We start from the raw sequence: 23,597 nt of genomic DNA, 5'->3' as shown, positions 1-23,597 counted from the left end.
AATAACTGAACATCACCCATTGGGTTTTTAGTGATCTCTGAATGTGAATGTGTGAATCATGAAGTTCTTCTAGATAAGCTTAATTATTGTGGTATGTGTGGGGTCATTGCACAAATGGTTTACTTCATATTTAACTAGAATAATGCAGAAGGTGAAATTAAAAGTACAGATAGTCTGCAAAAGCCAGCAGAGTCCTCTTACTGCGGAGGTATCAAGGTTCAGTCTTGGGTCCCGTATTGTTTTTAATATATATTAATGACTTGCCACTTTATATTCATGAAGATGCAAGGCTAGTTATTTTTGCTGATAATACAAGTACAGTTCTCACTCTCAACACACAACAATTAGCTGAGGAAATTGTAACTAACGTTTTTCAGAAGAATTATTAAATGGTTCTCTATAAATGGACTCTCACTAAATTTTGAGAAAACACAGTATATAAAGTTCTGTATAGTAAATGGCATGACACTATTGATAAATACAGACTTTGAACAGAAGTCTGTTGCTGAGGCAGAATATTCAAAATTTCTGGGTGTGTTCATTGATGAGAAATTGAATTGGAAGAAATACGTTGATGATCTACTGAAATGTTTAGGTTCAGCCACTTTACTATTAGGGATATTGCAAATTTTGGTGATAAACATACCAGTAAATTAGCCTACCATGCTTATTTTCATTCACTGCTTTCATATGGTATCATATTTTGGGCCAATTCGTCATAAAGGGAAGAAATATTCATTGGACAAAAGCATTTAATTAAAATAGTAGTTGGAGCCCACTCAAGATCATGTTGCAGACATTTATTAACTCTGGATATTCACAGTCCCTTTGTAATACATATATTCACTTATGAAATTTGTTAATAATAACCCATCCCAATTCGAAAATAATAGCAAAGTGCATAGCTACAACACTAGAAGAAAGAAAGAATGATCTTCACTATTCTGGGTTAAATCTTACTTTGTCACAGAAAGGGTTGAATTATGCTGCCACAAAAATTTCTGGTCATTTACCAAATAGCATTAAAAGTCTGACTGACAGCCAGCCAACATTTAAAAACAAATTAAAAGAATTTCTGAATGGCAACTCCTTCTGCTCAATAGATGGAGGAGAAAAAAAGGATTACAGGGTGTAACAAAAACTTATGTTTATCGTTGTCTGAAAATTATTTTGAGCAGTTAGGTCATGAGCCCATGGGAATAACAAACGGTTGTGAAAACACACTTACCACCTTTTAGCAACATAAATCCTGATCTAGTAACGAGCATAAGAATGGATACAGGGATTAGTGAGCACAGGGTCGTCATAGTGACACTGAATATTGTAACTCCCAAATCCTCCAAAAGTAAACAAAAAATATAGCTATTCAAAAAAGCAGATAAAAATTCACTTGACATCTTCCTGAGAGACAATCTCCACTCCTTTCAAATTAGCAATATACCAGTAAGTGTAGACCAGATGTGGCTTGAATTCAAAGAAATAGTATCGACAGCAATTGAGAGATTGATACCGAATAAATTAACGAACGACGGAGCTGATCCTCCCTAGTACACAAAATGTGTCATAACACTGTTGCAGAAACAATGAAAAAAGCACGCCAAATTTAAACAAACACAAAATCTCCAGGATTGGCAATTGTTTCCAGAAGCTTGAAATTTAGCACGGACTTTAATGTGAGATTCTTATAATGGTTTCCACAGTGAAATTTTGTCACGAAACCTGGCAGAAAATCCAAAGAGAGTCTGGTCATATTTAAAGTGTGCTAGCGGCAAGACACAATCAGTGCCTTCTCTGCACAATGGCAATGGAATCTACGACAGTGCTGCAAAAGCAGAGTTACTAAACACAGCCTTCTGAAATTACTTCACCAAAGAAGATGAAGTAAATACTCCAGAATTCGAATCACGAACAGCTGCCGACACGAGTAACTTAGAAATAGATATCCCTGGAGTAGTGAAGCAACTTAAATCACTTAATAAAAGCAAGTCTTTCGGTCCAGACTATGTACCAGTTAGGTTCCTTTCAGAGTATGTTGATGCAGTAGCTACATACTTAACAATCATATACAACTGCTCGCTCGACGAAAGATCCGTACCCAAAGACTAGAAAGTTGCGCAGGTCACGCCAATATTCAAGAAAGGTAGTAAGAGTAAGCCACTAAATTACAGGCTCATATCATTAACATCGATTTGCAGCACTATTTTGGAATGTATTTTGTCGCAGAAGAAGCTGAGTAGCACAGTCACCGTGGTGTAAGTTTATGATACTAGACTGTTGCATGGAGGGTCGTGAGTTCAAAACTCACCTGAACTGTAAAATTTTAATTTCTATTTTTTTGTTTGAGTACATTGTAGAAGTATCCATAAATGTCAAGAATCATTGTACTGGAATGTTCTGTAACTGTATATATACTGTATGTGTTCTGGCCAGAGGCAGTTCACTGCGTGCTCTTGTATATGCAAGTGCTGAATAAACCTTCATTAAGTGAAGTTAGTGTTCATCATTCATCTAATTACACCTTGTTCTATGCAACATTATTCTGGGTATTGGAACTTGTGATAGCGCACATTATCGACGACACAGTGGCTCCCATCAGACCACGACAGAGCAGTGTAGATAGGTAGCAGCAGTGTGCGGCCACTTCAGTTGTAGTAAAAATGGTGTCAGGACAATAGGAAACATTTTGTGTTCTACATTTTGCACAGTGTAGGTCAGTAATAACTGTTCTGCGTGACTTTCATACTAGGTTTGGTGTGGAATCTCCTACAGCATAGAGCATTAGATGATGACATGAACAGTTCCAAGAAACAGGTTGTTTGTGTAAAGGCAAATCACCAGGCCATCCCCGAGTGTCTGAAGGAGACGTCGAATGCATCTGCCCTAGTTTCGCAAGGAGTCTACAGAAATCTGTTTGCTGTGCAGCTCGACAGCTTAACATGCTCCCAATGCCCATCTGGTGTGTGTTGTGTTGCTAATTACACAAGAAACCATAAAAAATTCAACTATTGCAAGCTGTTCATGAAGGTGACAAACAACAATGTGTGGAGTTCTGTAATTTCATTCTTGGCAACATGGAGGATGGCAGTTTTCTTCCATGCTTAGTGTTTAGTGACAAGGCAACATTCCATTTAAATGGAAAGGTGAACCATCATAATGTGAGGACATGGTGTATAGAACAACCACATGAAGCAGTGCAACACACTCTGCAAAATTTAATGTGTTTTGTGCAGTTACACAGGAAAAGGCGTATGGTGTATTTTTCTTTGCCAAGAATACTGTTACAGCAAGCACATATCTTGATATGCTTGAGAATTTTTTTCCCCACAGTTAGCGACTCATTCAAATGACTTCATTTACCTACAGGATGGGGAACTGCCACACTGGCACGTGGATGTGCAGTAATTTTTAAATCAAAGGATTACTGAACAATTGGTTAGTTACACTGGACCGAATGATTCAGCCTTACATTACTGGCCTCCAAGGTCACCGGACCTGACTGTATGTGATATTTCTTGTGGGGGTTTATAAAAGACTGTTTATTTGTCTCCAATATCAACAACAATGAATGAACTGAGACATTGCATAACAGCAGCTGTGGAAGCTGTAACTGAAGACATGCTCACTGCAGTGTGGGAACAATTTGAATACCGCATTGACATATGCTGTGCTTCTCAAGGGGGGCCATATTCAAGATCTATGAAAAGGTATCGGGGGGGGGGGGGGGACTGTTTAAGTTTCCCGTTCATCAAAAAGCAAAACTAATTGTATTTTTGTTTTAGCTTCGGAAATATAGATGTGCCAAATTGGATGATTCTTTTTTAATACGCCCTGTAAATTAATGACCTTCCAGACAGTATTAATAGTAACCTCAGACTTTTTGCAGACGATGCAGTTATCTGTAATGAAGTACTGTCTGAAAGAACCTGCATAAATATTCAGCCGGATCTTGATAAGATTTCAAAGTAGTGTAAAGATTGGCAATTTGCTTTAAATGTTCAAAAATATAAAATTGTGTACTTAATAAAAAAAAAATTAAAAAAAAACACATTATCCTATGACTAGAATATCAGCAAGTCACTGTTGGAATCTGCCAACTTAAACAAATAGCTGGGTGTAACACTTTGTAGGGATATGACAAATGAATGATCACATAGGATAAAGCAGAGGGTAGACTTCATTTTATTAGTAGAATACTAGAAAAGTGCAACCAGTCTACAAAGGAGATTGCTTACAAATAAGTTGTGCAATCAGTTCTAGAATGTTGCCCAAGTGTGTGGGACTCTTATCAAATGGGACTAACAGGGGACATTGAACATATACAGAGAAGGACAACATGAGTGATCACAGGTTGATTTGATCTGTGGGCGAATGTTAGAGCAGTGCTGAAGGAACAGAACTGGAAGACTCTTGAAGATAGCCATAAACTATCCCAAGGAAGTCTATTAACAAAACATAAAATGATGACTCAACCCCTATATATAGTTCACATAGGGATCGTGAGAATAAGAGTAGAATAATTACTGCACATAGAGAGGCATATCATTCTTTCTGCTTTCCATAAGTGAATGGAATGGGGAGACACTGTAACAACTAGTACAATGGGACACACCTTCTGCCATGCACTTCATGATGGTTTGCAGAGTACATATGTAGAAAGGTAATTCTGGCAAGTTTTAGTTTTCCAGGTTTTTCTTTAGAAACTATAGATCACAATGTCTCTGTAAGTTGGAGGGCTTTCGAATTTTAATGCATGCATGGGCTGGTTAAAACACTTTCAGTCAAGACATGACACTAGTGAGCTTCTAACACAAGGAGAAAAACTGTCTGCTAATTGTTTAAAATCAAACTAAGGGATGTATTGAGGGGAGAAGATTACGCTCTCGAAAACATTTATAATGTTGTCAAAATTGGGCTCAGTTGGAAATCTTTCCCAAGAAAAACTGTTGCTTCACTTTCTGAATTGGCAGTAAGTGGTCCTAAAATAGGCAAGGATCATATTACTGCTTCAGTTTGTGCTAATGTTACTGGTAGCCACCAATTGCCTATATGTGTCATTGGTTGCGATGCCTATTGTTTATGTCTCACAAAAGAGTGTCTGGATGGACAGTGTGATTTCCACAGAATGGTGTATGGAAGACTATGAACCCACTGTAAAAGCTCATCAGTTACACTGTGTGGTTATAATTAAATTGATAGTGTTCAGAGTGTTGCAGTGTGGGCTGTATACATCATAGGGTAATGAAACATCACCGGTATTTTCATTAATCAGTGCACTCTCAGTTATCAAACACATGGTAACTGTAGCTCTGGCAGTTAATTACAATATGATCAGAAGCGTGCAGTATTGTCTCCTGACCTAGCAGCGTGGTTGACAGTTGCTTGCAGCATATCCAGTGCTGTCAAAGCAATATATCATCATATGCTATCCTTCAAATCAGAAAGAGTTCGGATATATCCCTGATAGCCATAATCTGTCATATAGCCCCCACCGCCCTTTAGATTGGTGGATCTGAAAGGCTACACATCTTGAAATTGCTTAAAGATGGCATAGTTATTACTGAAAATTTCTTGAAACAAAACTTTCACGTGGCAAGCGACATATGGTGTTAATCCATCTTGCCTGAAAATAGTAGTATGGACACAGTTGCATTATTGCAAAGCTGTAATCATGTGTTGCACAAGGAGGTCCTTGTAACTTGTTCATGTCACTGTATGTCTAATAGCCATGAGGGGTCAAAACAAAAGGTTTGTGAAACTACACCACACAATCACATAAGCTGAATGCAGTGGATGTTCCTTTACCAGGTAGACCCAAATATGACAGTTCTGTGCTTTCACAACACCATGCAGAGTAAAGTGTGCCTCATATGATCAAAGAATATTTCTGGCTACATGTCATACATTTCCACGCGTGCCAAAAAATGAAGGCCACAGTCACAACATTGTATCCTACCTTGGAGCTTCATTTGGTGCACATTCGACACTTGTAGGGATACCGGTGTAAAACGCACTGCAAAATCTTTTGAACTGTTGACCAGGGGGGAGAGAATTCCTGTGACACATGGTAAGCACTGGCGGCATGGTCGGCTACAGTGACAACCATTTCATCAACAACTGCCATGGGAATGGGCCACCTCCTTCTCCCTGCTGCACCACCTAATTCACCTGTTTCTTCAGATTTCTTGATCACATTCTTCAGCTGATGTATTGATGTGAGCCAACTTTGCAGCTGTTTCTGTCAGCATTATTCCCAGAATGCAGCACAGCTAGTGCTGCTGTCCTGATGAAACAACTTTACCAGTAGCACACGGTTTTGCTTCTCAATAGCCATTGTGTTTCATATGGAAAACATCAAACTTCTTAACCCTTTACACAAACAGTTACTTCACGAAAGAAATCAACACTCGCTGCTGAGTGACAGTGTACTGGCATCGAAACTGGAAACATTTCTTATTCTGACTGCTTAAAGTGCTATATTTTCACCTGGTGACAGAAAGTGCAATTATTATTATTATTTTTTTTTTTTCAGGGCTCCATGAGCACACCAATTAATGAACGGTTCTACAATGTTAGCATCCTGGGATCTATATAGCCCACACTGCAGCACTTGCAACAGATTCAGTTTAATTACAACCACACAGTAGAGTGGCAAAAGGGAGAGGACATTACTGCTCTGTACAACACACTAACTCAGCCATCGGAAGGACGACGGTTCAATCCCGCGTCCGGCCATCCTGATTTAGGTTTTCCGTGATTTCCCTAAATCACTCCAGGCAAATGCCGGGATGGTTCCTCTGAAAGGGCACGGCCGACTTCCTTCCCCATCCTTCCCTAATCCTATGAGACCGATGACCACGCTGTCTGGTCTCCTTCCCCAAACCAACCAACCAACCAACTCAGCCATCATGTGATATCATAAACGAAAAGGACGAGTTCATAAAAGTGATTTTTCTTTCACGTAATATAACCCCCATATTACAGTCCATGGATCAGGTGTTATTGAGACTTTCAGACAGTATCCAGAAGAGAGTTGTTACATAAGTTATTATTAGAAAGAGAAGTGAGAAGAAAGCCTGTTAAGAAATCATAAAAAATATTGATTTTGAAGATATTTTCTACATGATCAGAGCAGCATGGGATGATGTAAAGGAACAGAATTTGAAAAAAGTCGAATAAAATTTTAGGTATGGCAGAAAGTTCTCAAAGGCTAATTGAAAATGATGAACAGTGTGATATGTCTGAAATGCTGATTATGCTAAAAGAACTCAGTTGCTATGAATCTGATGAATAAGCTATTCAGAAATGGATGAGTGTCAACAATGCAGATCCATGATACCAAACCATGCAGAATAACCAAATTGCAAACTTCTCATCAACTAGTGGTCCAAAAATGAAGATGAAAATATACTGGCTGTTTCTGAATCATTTAGACGTTGAGATACTGCCTTGCAGTGGATTGAAGCTCAGGTTGAAAGCGACCAGTATAGGATGTGTGTCCTGAAAAAGTTTGTGACTTAGCTGCTCAAAGGTGGGAAGGCTTGCTCAGACAGATCAAAATCAAGGAATGTTTTAAGCATTAATTAATTACATATGTATTGTACATGCAAAATGCGTATGTATTATATATTTTTTTTTGTTTTTTGTGCTCTAAGACGTGCTTTCCTACTGTACTTGCCTTCGCAATAATAGAAGAGATTCGTGTTGTTACATGTAGTTTTTATTGATGAATAAAATTATATAGTTCGATTATCTGAATAAACATGTTTTCTGAACACACATTCCCCAGTTAGTTGATATAATCAACACTCTACTGTATAAAATATGTGTCATGCTTATTCTTTTTTTAACGCCTGTTATTAGATTTCTAGCCATTGTATTCACAGATAGATTCACAAAATTTTACAATGTAAATAAATTTTTCACAAAAATGAGTATGACTTTATTTTTTCACTGTGGGTGTGAACACTGAAGAGAACATCATCTTTACTCAGAGCTAATAAACTTTCTCAGTGCTGCAGCTCGACAAGTCTTGTAGCTCCCAGGAAGGACATTATTCTAAGGATTAATGATGATTTTGATCATGTTTGTGTCTCTGTCAGCCACTCGATGCACTATAGGTAAAATAATTTACTGATTTGTATCAGAGACATGAAGTGATACAAAGTGCAGAAGTTACTGTACTTAATTATTTAAGATCATTCGGCATATGTTTTTGCAGTTTTACTTTTCAACTGTATATGCATCCAAAAATATGGAAGATTTTACCACACAGAATCAGTTTAACTGGAAAAACAGCTACTTTTTTGTTAGTAGGATTCTTTCTGTTAATGAAGATATTAATTTACAAAAACATTTAGCATATAGATGACAGTTTTGCACATGCATGTATACAGATAATTTAATAATGACTTGAGCAGTTGGCATTAATTATAGTTGTTAGTATGGCAGTCAGAAAATTTGTCAAACCTGCTTCTGTTCGTTAATGCTGTTCTTGACATGGTAAAATGGCCTGAAGGTTCTTTTTAATGATTTTGTTCTACTCATTAAATAATGTGATTGGATCCATGTCATAAGATACAAACCAAAATTTAATAATGATCCACACAGTCTTTAAGCTAACTCATTTTAGTTTTTTGAATGTGTTAACTGTTTCTTACAATGAATTTTGTTTTCTTTTTTTTATGCAGGCTTGGAAAAAATCCTGACTGTTCAAATGTGGATCCATTGGAAGTACTTAAAGGTATTGCATCATGGCCAAAAAATATGAGGTAAGAAAACTGCCATCAAATGGTTATAGCAGAAGTTATGACAGTTTATCCCGTGAACAACTGACCAAAAAATCAGTACTGCCAAGAAAAGTGAAAAGATGCTCTTTAAATTTTCTCAGTTTGATATCACAATGATAAAATGATGACTCAGTTGTAATGGATGTTTGTCACACTCGAATGGTGGTGATTGAGGCGTCTTATGGTTTTGCAGTATCTTCGTGGTTAAAAGACAGAATTTTCTCAAAGTGATCATTGTTGGTACAATTATCAGAGTGACCACGGCTGATACGTTCCTATATGCACCCTAAAAATATTCTGTCCATTTTCTGTTTTTCAGTCAAGTTTCTTTTAACATTAATATAATGTTGCCTCAACCCCTGCTTCATCCAGTGTTTAGCTCTGTAGAGGACTTCGTATTATTAGTCAGTGATATTTTCTTCCAGAAGCTGACATTTATTGTATTTATTATTATTTTTATTATCTCAGACATTCACTTCTTTTTTGAATGTCTTTTGTTGTCGTCCAAGACTAGTTTGATGCAGCTCATTGTGCTAGTATATCCTGTGCAGGCCTCTTCAGCTCTGCGTAACTGCTGCAACATATATCCATTTAAAAATACTTATTGTATTCAAGCCTAGGTATCCCTTTATAATTTTTATCGCCATACTCTCTTCCATTACCAAACTGACGATTCCTTGATTCCTCAGAATCTGTCCTAGTCAAGTTGTACCATAAATTTCATTTTTTTCTCCATTTCATTATCTCATTTGATATTCTAATCTAATTTTCTTAAAGACTTCATTTTCACCACTGACTGTACGTTTATTAAAAATTCACTATTGCAATTTCGACATTGTGGCCATTTTCAAATGGGTAACAGGTGGTGCAAGCACAGGAGTAGTCATTAGTAAAAGCAATACAAATGATATGAGCCTCTTAGTGCTCATGTCAGCCTTAGTCACATACACCATCGTTTTACAACTAAGGCTGACATGATCACTAGGGGCTCATATCATTTTTTATTGCTTTTGCCGATGGCTACTGCTATGCTTGCAACATTTGTTACCTACTTGAAAATGGCCACAACGTCGAAATTGCAATAGGAATTTTGAATAAATGTACAGTCAGTGGCGAAACTGAAGTCTTTTAAAGAAAAAAATTTGAGATTGTGAACTCACAACATACACAATTTTGTACCCATCTGATCTTCAGCAGTCTTCTTTAGCCCCGGAAGATATTATTGTGTAAACAGGTTTGCATTTAGTTTCATATCATTATGGCTGTCTTTAAAACAGTTCATACATTTTGATGACAGCTTATTAAAAAAGTAATACACTGTGTAGTTTTAAATTCTTCATTATTTCCATAGTAGTACATTGTGATATATCGCAAAGTCAACTGAAGAGCTGTTCTTCAGACCAAATTAGTTACCTTCAGGCACGACTCAATTATATCATGACATTTGGAATTCCCTTAAGCTGTTTTGGCTATTCCATGGATTTATCCTCTAGATTTTGTTACAAACTGAGTTCATGGTTTTTTTGTAGTACTTTGTATTTCATTAATCCTGTTTTCATTTGAAGATGGAACAATAGCTGAAAGGGACTGGGACGGATTAGCAAATTTGTCTTATTGAAAGGAATAATATTGGCATTTGCTTGAAGAGGTTTAGGGATACTCTCTCTCCCTCCCCCCCCCCCCTCCTTTCCTTCCCCCCCCCCCCCTCTCTCTCTCTCTCTCTCTCTCTCTCTCTCTCTCTCTCACACACACACACACACACACACACACACACACACACACACACACACACACACACACACGCTCTCTTCCCCCAGGCGTTGTCAGCTTTCATGACTGGAGTCAGTACTTCTCAGTCAAGTAGCTCCTCAATTGATCTCGAAGGGCTGAGTGCACCCTGCTTGCCAACAGTGCTCGGCTGACCCAGACGGTTACCCAGCCAAGTGCTAGCCAAAATTGACAGCACTTATTTTCGGTGATCTGACAGGAACTGACATTATCACTGTGGCAAAGCCGTTGGCAGTTTAGGGATACTGAAAACCTAAATTTGACTTCAGCATGTCACAAACACGAGTCTAGAATTTTAAACGCTGCTCCAACTCACCTGGTATGGATGCTTAGTTATACACGTGACTGGGGTTGTAAGAAATTCTCGGGCGGCAAAATTTCTTGTCTGCTCCAACTTCATGAGTACGTGCTAAGTTATACTGTACATTCACTCAGCAATGAGACAAGTCTAGAGTATTGACGTCTTTCTACTATGCTTAGAAATTCAGGGGAAGATGGTTTCATTCTGCAGCACATGAGGACATGTAAAAATTGTAACTCTACAGCTACCATTCCAACAGAGGTCAAGTGCACAACCTGTTAAATGGCTCATCTGTACGGGGGTTTTGTTGCACACCATTGCATTATGCCCTCTCATAACCGAATAATGATTATTAAGGTGGCCTAAGATATCAGTCAGACACTGATATATAAGACATGAGTAAGTAATAAAATAGGAATTTAAGGCTATGGTCCGTGGGGTATTAATGTATGTTTAGCACACGTTTGAATTATACTGTTGCTTTATTCACAAAAGACAACTTTGATATGAGTGATGGTTACAAATACTATACACAACGGTGAAACAGAATCTGAAATAATTCTAGCAGAGCAGCTGAAGGCAAGTAAACAGTTCTGCAAGTTGCACAAAGTCAACACTTCAAAGTCTCAGATTGCAAACTGCCACACCAAAGACTTAACTTCCAAATAATACTACAGGCTACAGTAACAGTAATATTCCTACCATAGAACTCAAGCACATGCATCCCACAGGCTGTTGTAGCCCACCTTACCTGCACAGCTCCCACCCGTCTCTGCCTTGCATGTTCTGTCCCGAGTTTTATTACATGACACACTACTCTATTCAAATTAATATCCATATAGTGATCATCCCCCCCATGAACCATAGACCTTGCCATTGTTGGGGAGGCTTGCGTGCCTCAAGCACATGCATCCACAGGCTGTTGTGGGATATTATTCAGATAGTGAAGGGAGACAAAAATTTAATAGTCATGGGTGACTGGAATTCGATAGTAGGAAAAGGAAGAGAAGAAAACGTAGTAGGTGAATATGGATTGGAGGTAAGAAATGAAAGAGGAAGCCGCCTGGTGGAATTTTGCACAGAGCACAACTTAATCATAGCTAACACTTGGTTCAAGAATCATAAAAGAAGGTTGTATACGTGGAAGAAGCCTGGAGATAGTGACAGGTTTCAGATAGATTATATAATGGTAAGACAGAGATTTAGGAACCAGGTTTTAAATTGTAAGACATTTCCAGGGGCAGATGTGGACTCTGACCACAATCTATTGTTATGAACTGTAGATTAAAACTGAAGAAACTGCAAAAAAGTGGGAATTTAAGGAGATGGGAACTGGATAATCTGACTAAACCAGAGGTTGTACAGAGTTTCAGGGAGAGCATAAGGGAACAATTGACAAGAATGGGGGAAAAAAATACAGTAGAAGAAGAGTGGGTAGCTTTGAGGGATGAAGTAGTGAAGGCAGCAGAGGATCAAGTAGGTAAAAAGACGAGGGCTAGTAGAAATCCTTGGGTGACAGAAGAAATATTGAATTTAATTGACGAAAGGAGAAAATATAAAAATGCAGTAAATGAAGCAGGCAAAAAGGAATATAAACGTCTCAAAAATGAGATCAACAGGAAGTGCAAAATGGCTAAGCAGGGATGGCTAGAGGACAAATGTAAGGATGTAGAGGCTTATCTCACTAGGGGTAAGATAGATACTGCCTACAGGAAAATTACAGAGACCTTTGGAGAAAAGAGAACCACTTGTATGAATATCAAGAGCTCAGATGGAAACCCAGTTCTAAGCAAAGAAGGGAAAGCAGAAAGGTGGAAGGAGTATATAGAGGGTCTATACAAGGGCGATGTACTTGAGGGTAATGTTATAGAAATGGAAGAGGATGTAGATGAAGATGAAATGGGAGATATGATACTGCGTGCAGAGTTTGATAGAGCATTGAAAGACCTTAGTTGAAACAAGGCCTTGGGAGTAGACAACATTCCATTAGAACTACTGACAGCCTTGGGAGAGCCAGTCCTGACAAAACTCTACCATCTGGTGAGCAAAATGTATGAGACAGGCAAAATACCCTCAGACTTCGAGAAGAATATAATAATTCCAATCCCAAAGAAAGCAGGCGTTGACAGATATGAAATTTACCGAACTATCAGTTTAATAAGTCACGGCTGCAAAATACTAATGCGAATTCTTTACAGACGAATGGAAAAACTGGTAGAAGCCGACCTCGGGGAAGCTCGGTTTGGATTCCGTAGAAATATAGGAACATGTGAGGCAATACTGACCCTACGACTTATTTTAGAAGCTAGATTAAGAAAAGGCAAACCTACGTTTCCAGCATTTGTAGACTTAGAGAAAGCTTTTGACAATGTGACTGCAATACTCTCTTTCAAATTCTGAAGGTGGCAGGGGTAAAATGCAGGGAGCAAAAGGCTATTTACAATTTGTACAGAAACCAGATGGCAGTTGTTAGAGTCGAGGGACATGAAAGGGAAGCAGTGGTTGGGAAGGGAGTGAGACAGGGTTGTACCCTCTCACCAATGTTGTTCAATCTGTGTACTGAGCAAGCAGTAAAGGAAACAAAAGAAAAATTCGGAGTAGGTATTAAAATCCAAGGAGAAGAAATAAAATCTTTGAGGTTCGCTGATGACATTGTAATTCTGTCAGAGACAGCAAAGGACTTGGAAGAGCAGTTGAACGGAGTGGACAGTGTCTTGAAAAGAGGGTGTAAGATGAACATCAAGAAAAGCAAAATGAGGATAATGGAATGTAGTCGAATTAAGTCAGGTGATGCTGAGGGAATTAGATTAGGAAATGAGACACTTAAAGTAGTAAAGGAGTTTTGCTATTTGGGGAGCAAAATAACTGATGATGGTCGAAGTAGAGAGGATATAAAATGTAGACTGGCAATGCCAAGGAAAGCGTTTCTGTAGAAGAGAAATTTGTTAACTTCGAGCATAGATTTAAGTGTCAGGAAGTCGTTTCTGAAAGTATTTGTATGGAGTGTAGCCATGTATGGAAGTGAAACATGGACGATGAATAGTTTGGACAAGAAGAGAATAGAAGCTTTCGAAATGTGGTGCTACAGAAGGATGCTAAAGATTAGATGGGTAGATCACATAACTAATGAGGAGGTACTGAATAGGATTGGGGAGAAGAGGAGTTTATGGCACAACTTGACTAGAAGAAGGGATCCGTTGGTAGGACATGCATCAAGGGATCACCAATTTAGTATTGGAGGGCAGCGTGGAGGGTAAAAATTGTAGAGGGAGACCAAGAGATGAATACACTCAGCAGATTCAGAAGGATGTAGGCCGCAGTAGGTACTGGGAGTTGAAGAAGCTTGCACAGGATAGAGTGGCATGGAGAGCTGCAGCAAACCAGTCTCAGGACTGAAGACCACAACAACAACATGTAGATGAAGATGAAATGGGAGATATGATACTGCGTGCAGAGTTTGATAGAGCATTGAAAGACCTTAGTTGAATTATCCTCATTTTGCTTTTCTTGATGTTCATCTTACACCCTCTTTTCAAGACACTGTCCATTCCGTTCAACTGCTCTTCCACGTCCTTTGCTGTCTCTGACAGAATTACAATGTCATCAGCGAACCTCAAAGATTTTATTTCTTCTCCTTGGATTTTAATACCTACTCCGAATTTTTCTTTTGTTTCCTTTACTGCTTGCTCAGTACACAGATTGAACTACATTGGTGAGAGGGTACAACCCTGTCTCACTCCCTTTCCAACCACTGCTTCCCTTTCATGTCCCTCGACTCTAACAACTGCCATCTGGTTTCTGTTTACAACAATTTTTTGTAATTTTCAAGTATTTGAACTGAATACATTAGACAATTCTATACACTATTATTATTATCATATACTATTATATTTTTTGTCACTGTTATTTCTATTAAACACATTGCAGAAACTAGAATAGCAATTGCTTGTCAAAACAACTGCTTTATTTTCGTATTGGAATTTTAGGCTCAGTTCCCATGTGTACAGAAAAATAATGAATTAAGGATGGGTCCACCTTTCTGCAAGTACACAGAACACTGTTTTGCTTTAACATCCAAACATGTTGCACCACAATTGTAGAATCCTCAGTCTTTTATTTTTTTAATACATACAAGTACATAATGCAACATATTTACTAATCTAAACATAATCTTATTTATGTATTTCAGAAAAATAAAAAAAGACACACTGAGGATGCCACAACTATGGTGAAACATGTTTGGTTGTTAAAACAAAACTGTATTTTGTGTACCTGCAAAACTACTCCTTAATTCACTGCAAATGCAGTAATCCTTAATTCATTGACTAGTTTATTCTTTCTTGCCTGTTTCACATTATATTATTCAAATTTCTCTAAGATTATTAATATGTACGTATATTATTGAACAAACATAGGAAACTGAATATCTGTACAGTCAGTTCAAATTGCCCACACGGAAGTTTTAATGTCTTTATATGTTTGTGGCTAACTCCGTTTTAGACATACGGTTCCACCCCTACCCCTGTTTGCCGCACCCACCTGAGTTCCACGGCAGATGACAATACCATAGCCATCAAATCAGTCATAATATAACCACTTGTAATCTTGCATATACCCACTTTGTGGAGAAATTACCTTTGTAATGGCTACATGAAGTAGCACCAAACACTACCTCACTTGTATTACTGGAAATAACAGATAATTATTAGAACATAACGCCACTGCATGAATCAGTTATATGACATAACATAAATAACACACTTATAAACAATTCTATTCAGATCAAGTCATTCAATTATGTCTAATATAATCACTAGTTCACTTGCCCCTTTTGAACACTTCTCTCACATCGCACCAACACTAATTTTGCAGCAACTCTACGTTGCCAGTGGTCACTGCAGGTCGAGACTGTCAGTTCTTGCTTTAGTTCTCTGCAGATTGTCTTCCACCTACTCGTGCTCACAGGCAGTACTGTTGTGTTTCTACTGCCTGCCAAACCATCTGACAACATGACAAGCTTCCCAAATCAGTGATAGCTCAGGTAGGTAGACCCATGACCCAACGGTGATCAAGATGCAGTATAACCTCACTTTAATGTTCCTGGTATTAACGTTTTCCCACCATTTATGACATTTTTTATCACTTCTGTCCAATTTCCTAAGTCCACAATGGTAATTCACACCCGATTTTGTGTCAACATATTCATAATTTTCCCACAATTTGTGCTTTAAGAAAAAATGTCTGTGGAGAAAAAACTGACATAAAATGACACTGGTGTGACGTTGGTTACAAACATTACATGGTTAAGTTTCGTGACACAAGGGTGCTCTACTCAGCAGATTTGAACTGATAAATGTGTAAAAGTTAGAAAAATTTGTGGAGTATCTCCTGCCACTGCCAAGTTCTATCCGACATGGTGGCCGATGAGAGAAACTAGGTTTGTTCAAATAAAGATATCGTGACCCATCACAACAATTTCCAAACTGTCTCCACTGCACATGCACAGTTTCATGATTGTTGTGATCGTCGTGACACCTTTGTCAAACCATATTTAGCGTGTTTCGTCGTTTGGCCATTTGTAGTGCTGGTTGATACCTTCACTCACTTAGCATTGGTCAAATGTTTTTGGATAAACAGTGCCAATTGCTCACATTGTTTGCTTGTATAGCAGCACAAAAAACACACACATAAATACTCTGCACTTGACAATGAGGATAGATTCTCTGATAAGTTTCGCTCAGCATAGGTCTATAGTTTTGCGCATCTGCCCGACGACCCTTCTTGAAGACTGGGACTGCCTGTGCTCTTTTCCAATCATTTGGAACCTTCCGTTCCTCTAGAGACTTGCGGTACATGGCTGTTAGAAGGGGGGCGAAAGAACTTGCCCCCCTTCTAACAGTCGTGTACCGCAAGTCTCTAGAGGAACGGAAGGTTCCAAATGTTTGGAAAAGAGCACAGGTAGTCCCAGTCTTCAAGAAGGGTCGTCGGGCAGATGCGCAAAACTATAGACCTATGCTGAGCAAAACTTATCAAAGAATCTATCCTCATTGTCAAGTGCAGAGTATTTATGTGTGTGTTTTTTGTGCTGCTACACAAACAAACAATGTGAGTGAAGACTTGTGTGAGTGTGGTTTTCTATGTAACTGAGGGCCAACAGTACCTGATAACTTCAAATAGATGACTACAGTGCAAGGGTTGCAGAACAACACGTATGAAAATACCACACCACCTCTCCTTCCCTCTTTCCTGACGAGGCAACCGTTGGTTGTGAAAGCTAGAATTTTGTGTGTATGTTTGTGTGTCTATCGACCTGCCAGCACTTTTGTTCGGTAAGTCTCATCATCTTTCTTTTTAGATACATAAAATACTTATGTAGATATTTGTACCTGACAACGAAAAAAAAATATTCGAAACGCATCGTGCTAATCATGAAAAAATACATAACTAATGCAGTGTTTCATTATTTAAATAATGAATGGCAGCTGCATGTTTTCCAGAAACATTGATTACGATGCATGAAATTGAGTAGGACGTTTCTACCTCCCAGATAGTTATCAGTTCCAGTTACAACAGCGGTTTTTATTAGATAATAAACGAGTCCCTGACAATTATTTTGATCCTGTTATGTACATATCTCATAAATAAAGTACAAAAACACAAGGGGGTATCCTATACATAACTTTTACAATTTAAAATGGTTTTTCCCAAATTTTACACCATTTTATTTGAAGTCCTTGGAAAGTGTAAAAGCGGGGCTTCACTGTATATCAGCCCATCCCTGAATCATCATGTGTCTGGTATGCACTGCTTTTAAGCAAGGCTTATTCAGGTAACAATAAAAAATAAATAATATATAAATGCAAACATCTTCATATATCTACTATTTTCCCATTACTTCAATGCTCCACATGACTAATCCCTGCAACAATCCTACCCCCAAGCACCAGTCTTAACCCCAGGTGTCGTAGACACATTGACAAATTTAATAAAATCCTAAGATTAACTTTTTTAAGTGGCTGTTTTCTTAAACAAACAACCTGCAGATTTCCTCCGTGCCTCTGTATTCACTTTCCACACTCCTTTATACAGAATTTTGGACATTATACTAATTAGGTTTCATTTCCCATATGGACAAGACTTCTGACATCTTCATATCATCTGTGCATATTTTTATCACTCAACATACATGCATTGTAATCGAAGAAAGCAGTTAGAAGAACCTTCATGTGTGATCGAACTATTCAATTTTTTTTTTTCAGTCTTGGTTCTTGAGACAGTTTTCATTGGGACAATTGGGCCTTAGTTTTGACATCATACACATATACCCATCTTTTGTCACCTCTGTTATAACCTTCTTTAGAAGTTCTGGGTCTCACTGGAGTAACGAGAATTTCTAATGTCAGATTGTCTCCACATTTTGTCAGTTACATGAAGGTAATTAAAGGACTAAATAACAGAAAAATTACAAGGTGTACAACTTTGCTTCCACCATTTTTCCCCACCATTTGAGGCTTTAATGAAACAAATTAGTTTTACATGTATCATTCAAAGTATTTTCCATCACTGGCCACTACTTTCTCCCATCTTTTTGGCAGTGTACGAATCCCACATAGAAAAAATTGTTCACGTTTTGAAGCGATCCATGAATCGATCTAATTTGTGACTTCTTCATGAGATCAGAAGTGGTGGTCATCCAGGCCATGCGCCATTGATCTAAACAAGTGATAGTCAGAGGGAGCAATGTCTGGAGAATACAGTGGGTAGGGTAGGACTTCCCGTTTTAACGTTTCCAAGTACGTTTTGACCTCTTTTGAACATGCGGTCAAGCATTGTCGTGCTGCAAAATCACTTTATCGCGCCTTTCCCTGTATTGTTGCCATGTGTCTGTTAATGCTCTGCTAAAACGCATTAATTGTGTTCGATAATGAGCACCTGTGATTGTTTCACTTGGTTTTAACACCTCATAGTACAAAACGCCGAGTTGGTCCCACCAAATGCAGAGCATGATCTTGGAACCGTGAATATTCGGTTTGGCTGTCGATGTGGAAGCATGGCCGGGATATCCCTATGATTTTTTGCATTTAGGGTTATCGTAATGAACCCATTTTTTGTCCCCGTTCACAGTGATACAGAAATCCCTTCCGTTTTAGCCTCTGAAGCAACTTTTCACTAACACACAAACACTGTTCAACATCTCTTTGTTTCAGCTCACACGGGGTCCAAGTTTTTTCTTTCTAAATCATGCCCATAGCCTTGAGACATTTTGAAATGGCTTCCCGTGTCATTCCCACTAATTGTGCCAGTTCTTCTTGAGTTTGACGCAAGTCTTCACTCAGCAATGTCTTCAATCCTAGATCTTTGAAAACATTGTCTCTTCCACCACTATGCCGGTCTACAACGTTAAAATCACCATTCTTGAAGCTTCCATACATATTTGAGAACATTCGATGAGACTCAGCCGCTGTTTTCTTCATATTGAAACAAAACAGTAACACCTCTCACAAATGATGAGAATAGGTTCGTAAACTGACATTTTCAATCAAGAACAACTTTATGATGCAGACATAAATTGACTGATGTTTGAATGAAGTTATGTTGACAGAGGTCCAAGCTAACTGCCTGAAGTCTGTGATCTGTTTCTTTCGCCCGCTACTTACCGTTGTCGCCACCTGTCTTCAAATGGTGGGAGCAAAGTTTTACACCTTGTAATATTATCATAACTGGATTTTTCGTGCACTTTCATAGTACAGTTCAGAGCAGTTGAACTGTCAGACTCAAATCTATTTCTTTTACGGGCCCCCTGCTCTCTCTCTCTCTCTCTCTCTCTCTCTCTCTCTCTATCTATCTATCTATCTCTATCTGTTACACACACACACACACATATATTTATTTTGATCACCAAGTCCCTACGTAAGGTCCAATATTCTCTATTCTCCATAGAAGAAAAATTCTGTCTTATGTTAATTCCTCTTTTGAAGATATTCTTGTGCTCCCCATTTTAATCATGCATATTACTACTACCAGAGGTAAAATGCTCCTATCAAAGCCCAAAAATGCGAATATGTTCCTCTTTAAAAGACAGACAGAAAAGTGGAGAACCAGCTGCCTAAATCCTCATTCTGCCTTCCTCACCAGAAATTTGGATGTGCGAACATATTTGTGCTCATTTAATACATTCAAAATCCTCTTACTCGCCCTCTCTTTGTATTTACACCTTCTTACTCAGCATCTCTCTCTCACTGGCACTGTGTGCGTAATGTGTCTCTCCTGCTGTCTCCTTTTTCTGTCTTTGATTTACAGTATGTTTCACAGCATCTGCCTCCTCCCTCACTAACATTGTCTCCTTTCGTCTTTCTTTCTCGCTGCCACTGTCCCCATCATACCCCAATAGCCCAAAAACTAGGTGTCAGAGTTTGCTGGTCTGGGAGGGTCCAAACATCATCACTCCCTACCCCCCCTCATCCCCCCGTCCCCTCACCGCTAAACCTATGTATGGTCTCCACTCAATTGTATTTTTCCTTCTTTTTTTCCATTTCCTTTGCTCTCACTGCTATTCTCTCTCTCCCCCCCTTCCCCTCTCCCTCCCCTCCTCACTTCTGTCCCCCTCTCTCTCCCTCCCTCCCTCCCTCTCTCCTCTCTCCACTGGCACTGTCTCTTCCCTCTTCCATTGTCTCACATTCTCTGCTACTGTCTTTCACCACAATAAAGTGTGAACGTGTTTGCATGCAAAAATGTTTTTGCTGAGGAAAATGGAATGAGGATTGAGGCAGCTGGTTCCTCTCTTTTCTGTAAGAGTTAAGAGTGTTTTAAAAGGAACATAATCACCATTTTTGTGCTCCTACAGGAGCATTTTTCTGCTGGATCTCTTCCTTTCCCTGCTAGATCAGGGTTTGGTGCTTATATATTAATAGTTATGTAGGTTAGTAAAGTTTTTGCAGTTTATTTATATACTTTCATACATTTATTTAATTTTGTACATATAGGCAACAGATGAGTACACATAATATAACAAACAATGGAAAATACAAGCTGCAGTAACAACAATAATATGAAAAGGATTGACTGCTACTCACCAAATAGTGGAGATGTTGAGTTACAGGCAGGCAAGACAAAAAGACTACAAACGCGTAAGCTTTCAGCCAGAATGCCTTCTTCAACATCTCTGCTATATGGTGAGTAGCAATCTATCCTTTTCATAATATACACATAATATAAGGTTAACACAAAATTGTTTGCTTTACGTTTTTTCTAGATACTTTACTCATTGATCACGTTTCACTGAAATCACCCACCTTATGATTTGTATCTTAAAAGAGTAAAAACGTTGTTAGAAACACATTACTGAATTTGCAATCTTTTCTGTTTTACATTGAAAGTTCTTTTCAGGGATGTTAAGATTGTTTTTAGCCCATTTAATGTCACTACAGTACCGTTGTGGGCATACTTGTATAGGTGTAAAGTGCCCATTATACAGAGATTTCTGGTCATAAAGTTATATTGGTGAAAAAATGCTGACTTAAAACGTAGTTTGGAGACCACAGATCCTTGCAATGACCTTAGAACCCTTTCCACGTATTCACTACATCAGTTAATACTACATTCATGCCTCACACTGGATATTGCGATACGTGCGTGAGTATGGTAACTTTTTACCTCAGAATCTTGGTAATGGATTATGATATCGAAAAAAGTTTCAAGGTTCCTCATGAACATTATCTTAAGAACATATGGTAAAAATTTGAACAATTTGCCAAGAATAGAAATGATGGAAATGGCCATCCACACAATTGGTACTTTTCGTATCCAAAAATCATGGTTTTTTTGGGTGTATTTTGATCACAGATACCGATTTTAGAAAATGGGAAAACGGTGTTTTTGAATGAAATTTGAGCCATTTGCTATGCTGATATTCAGGTAATTGTGGCCCAAGGTGCAAACAGGTTTTGACATTTTCTGCGATAGTGCGGTAAATTTGAATCACTGGATCTCAGTAACAGATCATGATATCGAAAAAAGCTTTGAATTTTCCCAAGAATATCATCTAAAGAACATATGCTAAAAATTTCAACGATTTGCCACGAGTAGAAATTATAGAAGTGGTCATCCCGATGATTGGTACTTTTGGTAGCCAAAAATCATGTCCTCCATCCACCCTCCTCAGGAACCACCAATGAACAAATATGCATTTATATGCTGCATAAACTCCACTATAGATCACAACTAATGCTAAGGAACCAACCAATTTGCTCAATTTATCTGGGCTGGAGGAAGTGTTAATGTGTAAATTTTGCCCTGTACTGTAGGGTAGATGCTGTGTCGTCTGAACAAGACACAGCCATGGCAAAAGTGCCACAGGCACAAAGATACAAGCTTGTTTCAGTGCCATAGAGATGTGCCACTTGCGCGAGTTCCACATTCGCCATGGGTGGCGCTTCAGATGAAGATATCGACTTTGCCACGGCCTGTTGCCAGCTGAGTACAATGTGCCAATGACTGGACGATAACGGAGAAGACTATTTGGCAGATAGAAGAGCAGCTCTCCACCCACTTGGTTATAGATCATCGTCCAGGCCTTACTTAAACAGGGAACATCATTTAGTGATCTCTTAAAACTGAGCAGACATTTTTGTAAATTCATTTTGCTATGTGCTGTGAAGTTTACTATGATTATTTGCACGTAGCCATTGAGGGCCTTTTTTGTGTTATATCAATGCAGTAGTCCAGACTTCATTATTTGACAAGTCACAAATATAAGTAAACCTTTTTAGCTGAATTGTGTGACTTTGTTACTAATTTGTTGGAGTGTTCTAGATTCTTCATTCTCCTATCCTGTTACCTGCCCCTGGGTCATACCTGTGTAATAGTGACAGGGAGAAATTGTCTTAGCGATATACTGCACCAGAAGCTGTTTCACAAAATCGCACACTTGGCCTACTGTAACAACAGTGGCAACTTGGCCTCCACACCAGTAGCAATGAGGCCTTTACTAAACTGGTGACAAGGGCTTACAAAAATAGCTACAATATACCCATTCTTCTGACAAGTATACAAATGATTGGGTTGTCCAGAACACTTGACCTCTATCTCTACGATCAATAGAACCTGAGGTATGACCACCTGAAAAATCGCATTTTTGCACACAGAGTTTTGGAACATGCTGGAACCCTGCACTATCCTGCATGGACTGATTTCCTCAAATTATCTGACTATTGTTTACTTCATATAAAGGGCTGCATCTTGCATTCTCATCCCCATGCCTTGTACTGCAGTCATAAATCTACTCCACTCTGTTCACACAATATGCATCTGACATGTTTAAATAATCATGTTGGTTACCTCATAACCAGTCTAGTATTGTGTGCATCAAGAATGATCATGAAAGTATTTTATTTAAAAAAAAAATGAAGAAAAAATTAGTAGTAGATTAGGGAAGAACCAGTTAGGTCATATTACAAGCAGTGGCAATTGAGAAGTAATTTTTGCAGTGAAGCTGATTATAGTCAGTGGTGACGGAAACCCAAGGAACATACATGACATTTGTAGATGGCTTTTAATCATGTGGAATGAAATAAAATGTTTTCCATTCTTAGACAGTGTTGTATCAACTGCAGGGATAGAAAGGTAATCCATTCTCTCTATGTGAAGCAAACAGTATTAGGCAGCACTCATGGAATGCTATGAGACCATCACGCAAGGTCTAAGGCTAGTTACTTGTTGTCTCC

General features: G+C 38.5%; 1 protein-coding gene across 2 annotated transcripts in view; it reads left to right on the top strand.

The window, feature by feature from the left end:
- Positions 1–23,597, top strand: part of LOC126184718 (uncharacterized) — a 189,142-nt gene that overhangs the window by 24,297 nt on the left and 141,248 nt on the right. For both annotated transcript variants that reach the window (XM_049927254.1, XM_049927245.1), the window contains exon 3: positions 8,688–8,768. In XM_049927254.1, the coding sequence (XP_049783211.1) occupies positions 8,688–8,768 (81 nt within the window). The remainder of the gene's footprint in view (positions 1–8,687; positions 8,769–23,597) is intronic.

This window comes from Schistocerca cancellata, chromosome 1, assembly GCF_023864275.1.
Source record: "Schistocerca cancellata isolate TAMUIC-IGC-003103 chromosome 1, iqSchCanc2.1, whole genome shotgun sequence".
Classification (NCBI taxonomy): domain Eukaryota; kingdom Metazoa; phylum Arthropoda; class Insecta; order Orthoptera; family Acrididae; genus Schistocerca; species Schistocerca cancellata.
The sequence above is the reverse complement of the archived record's forward strand: the minus strand, read 5'-3'. Positions and strand labels throughout refer to the sequence as shown.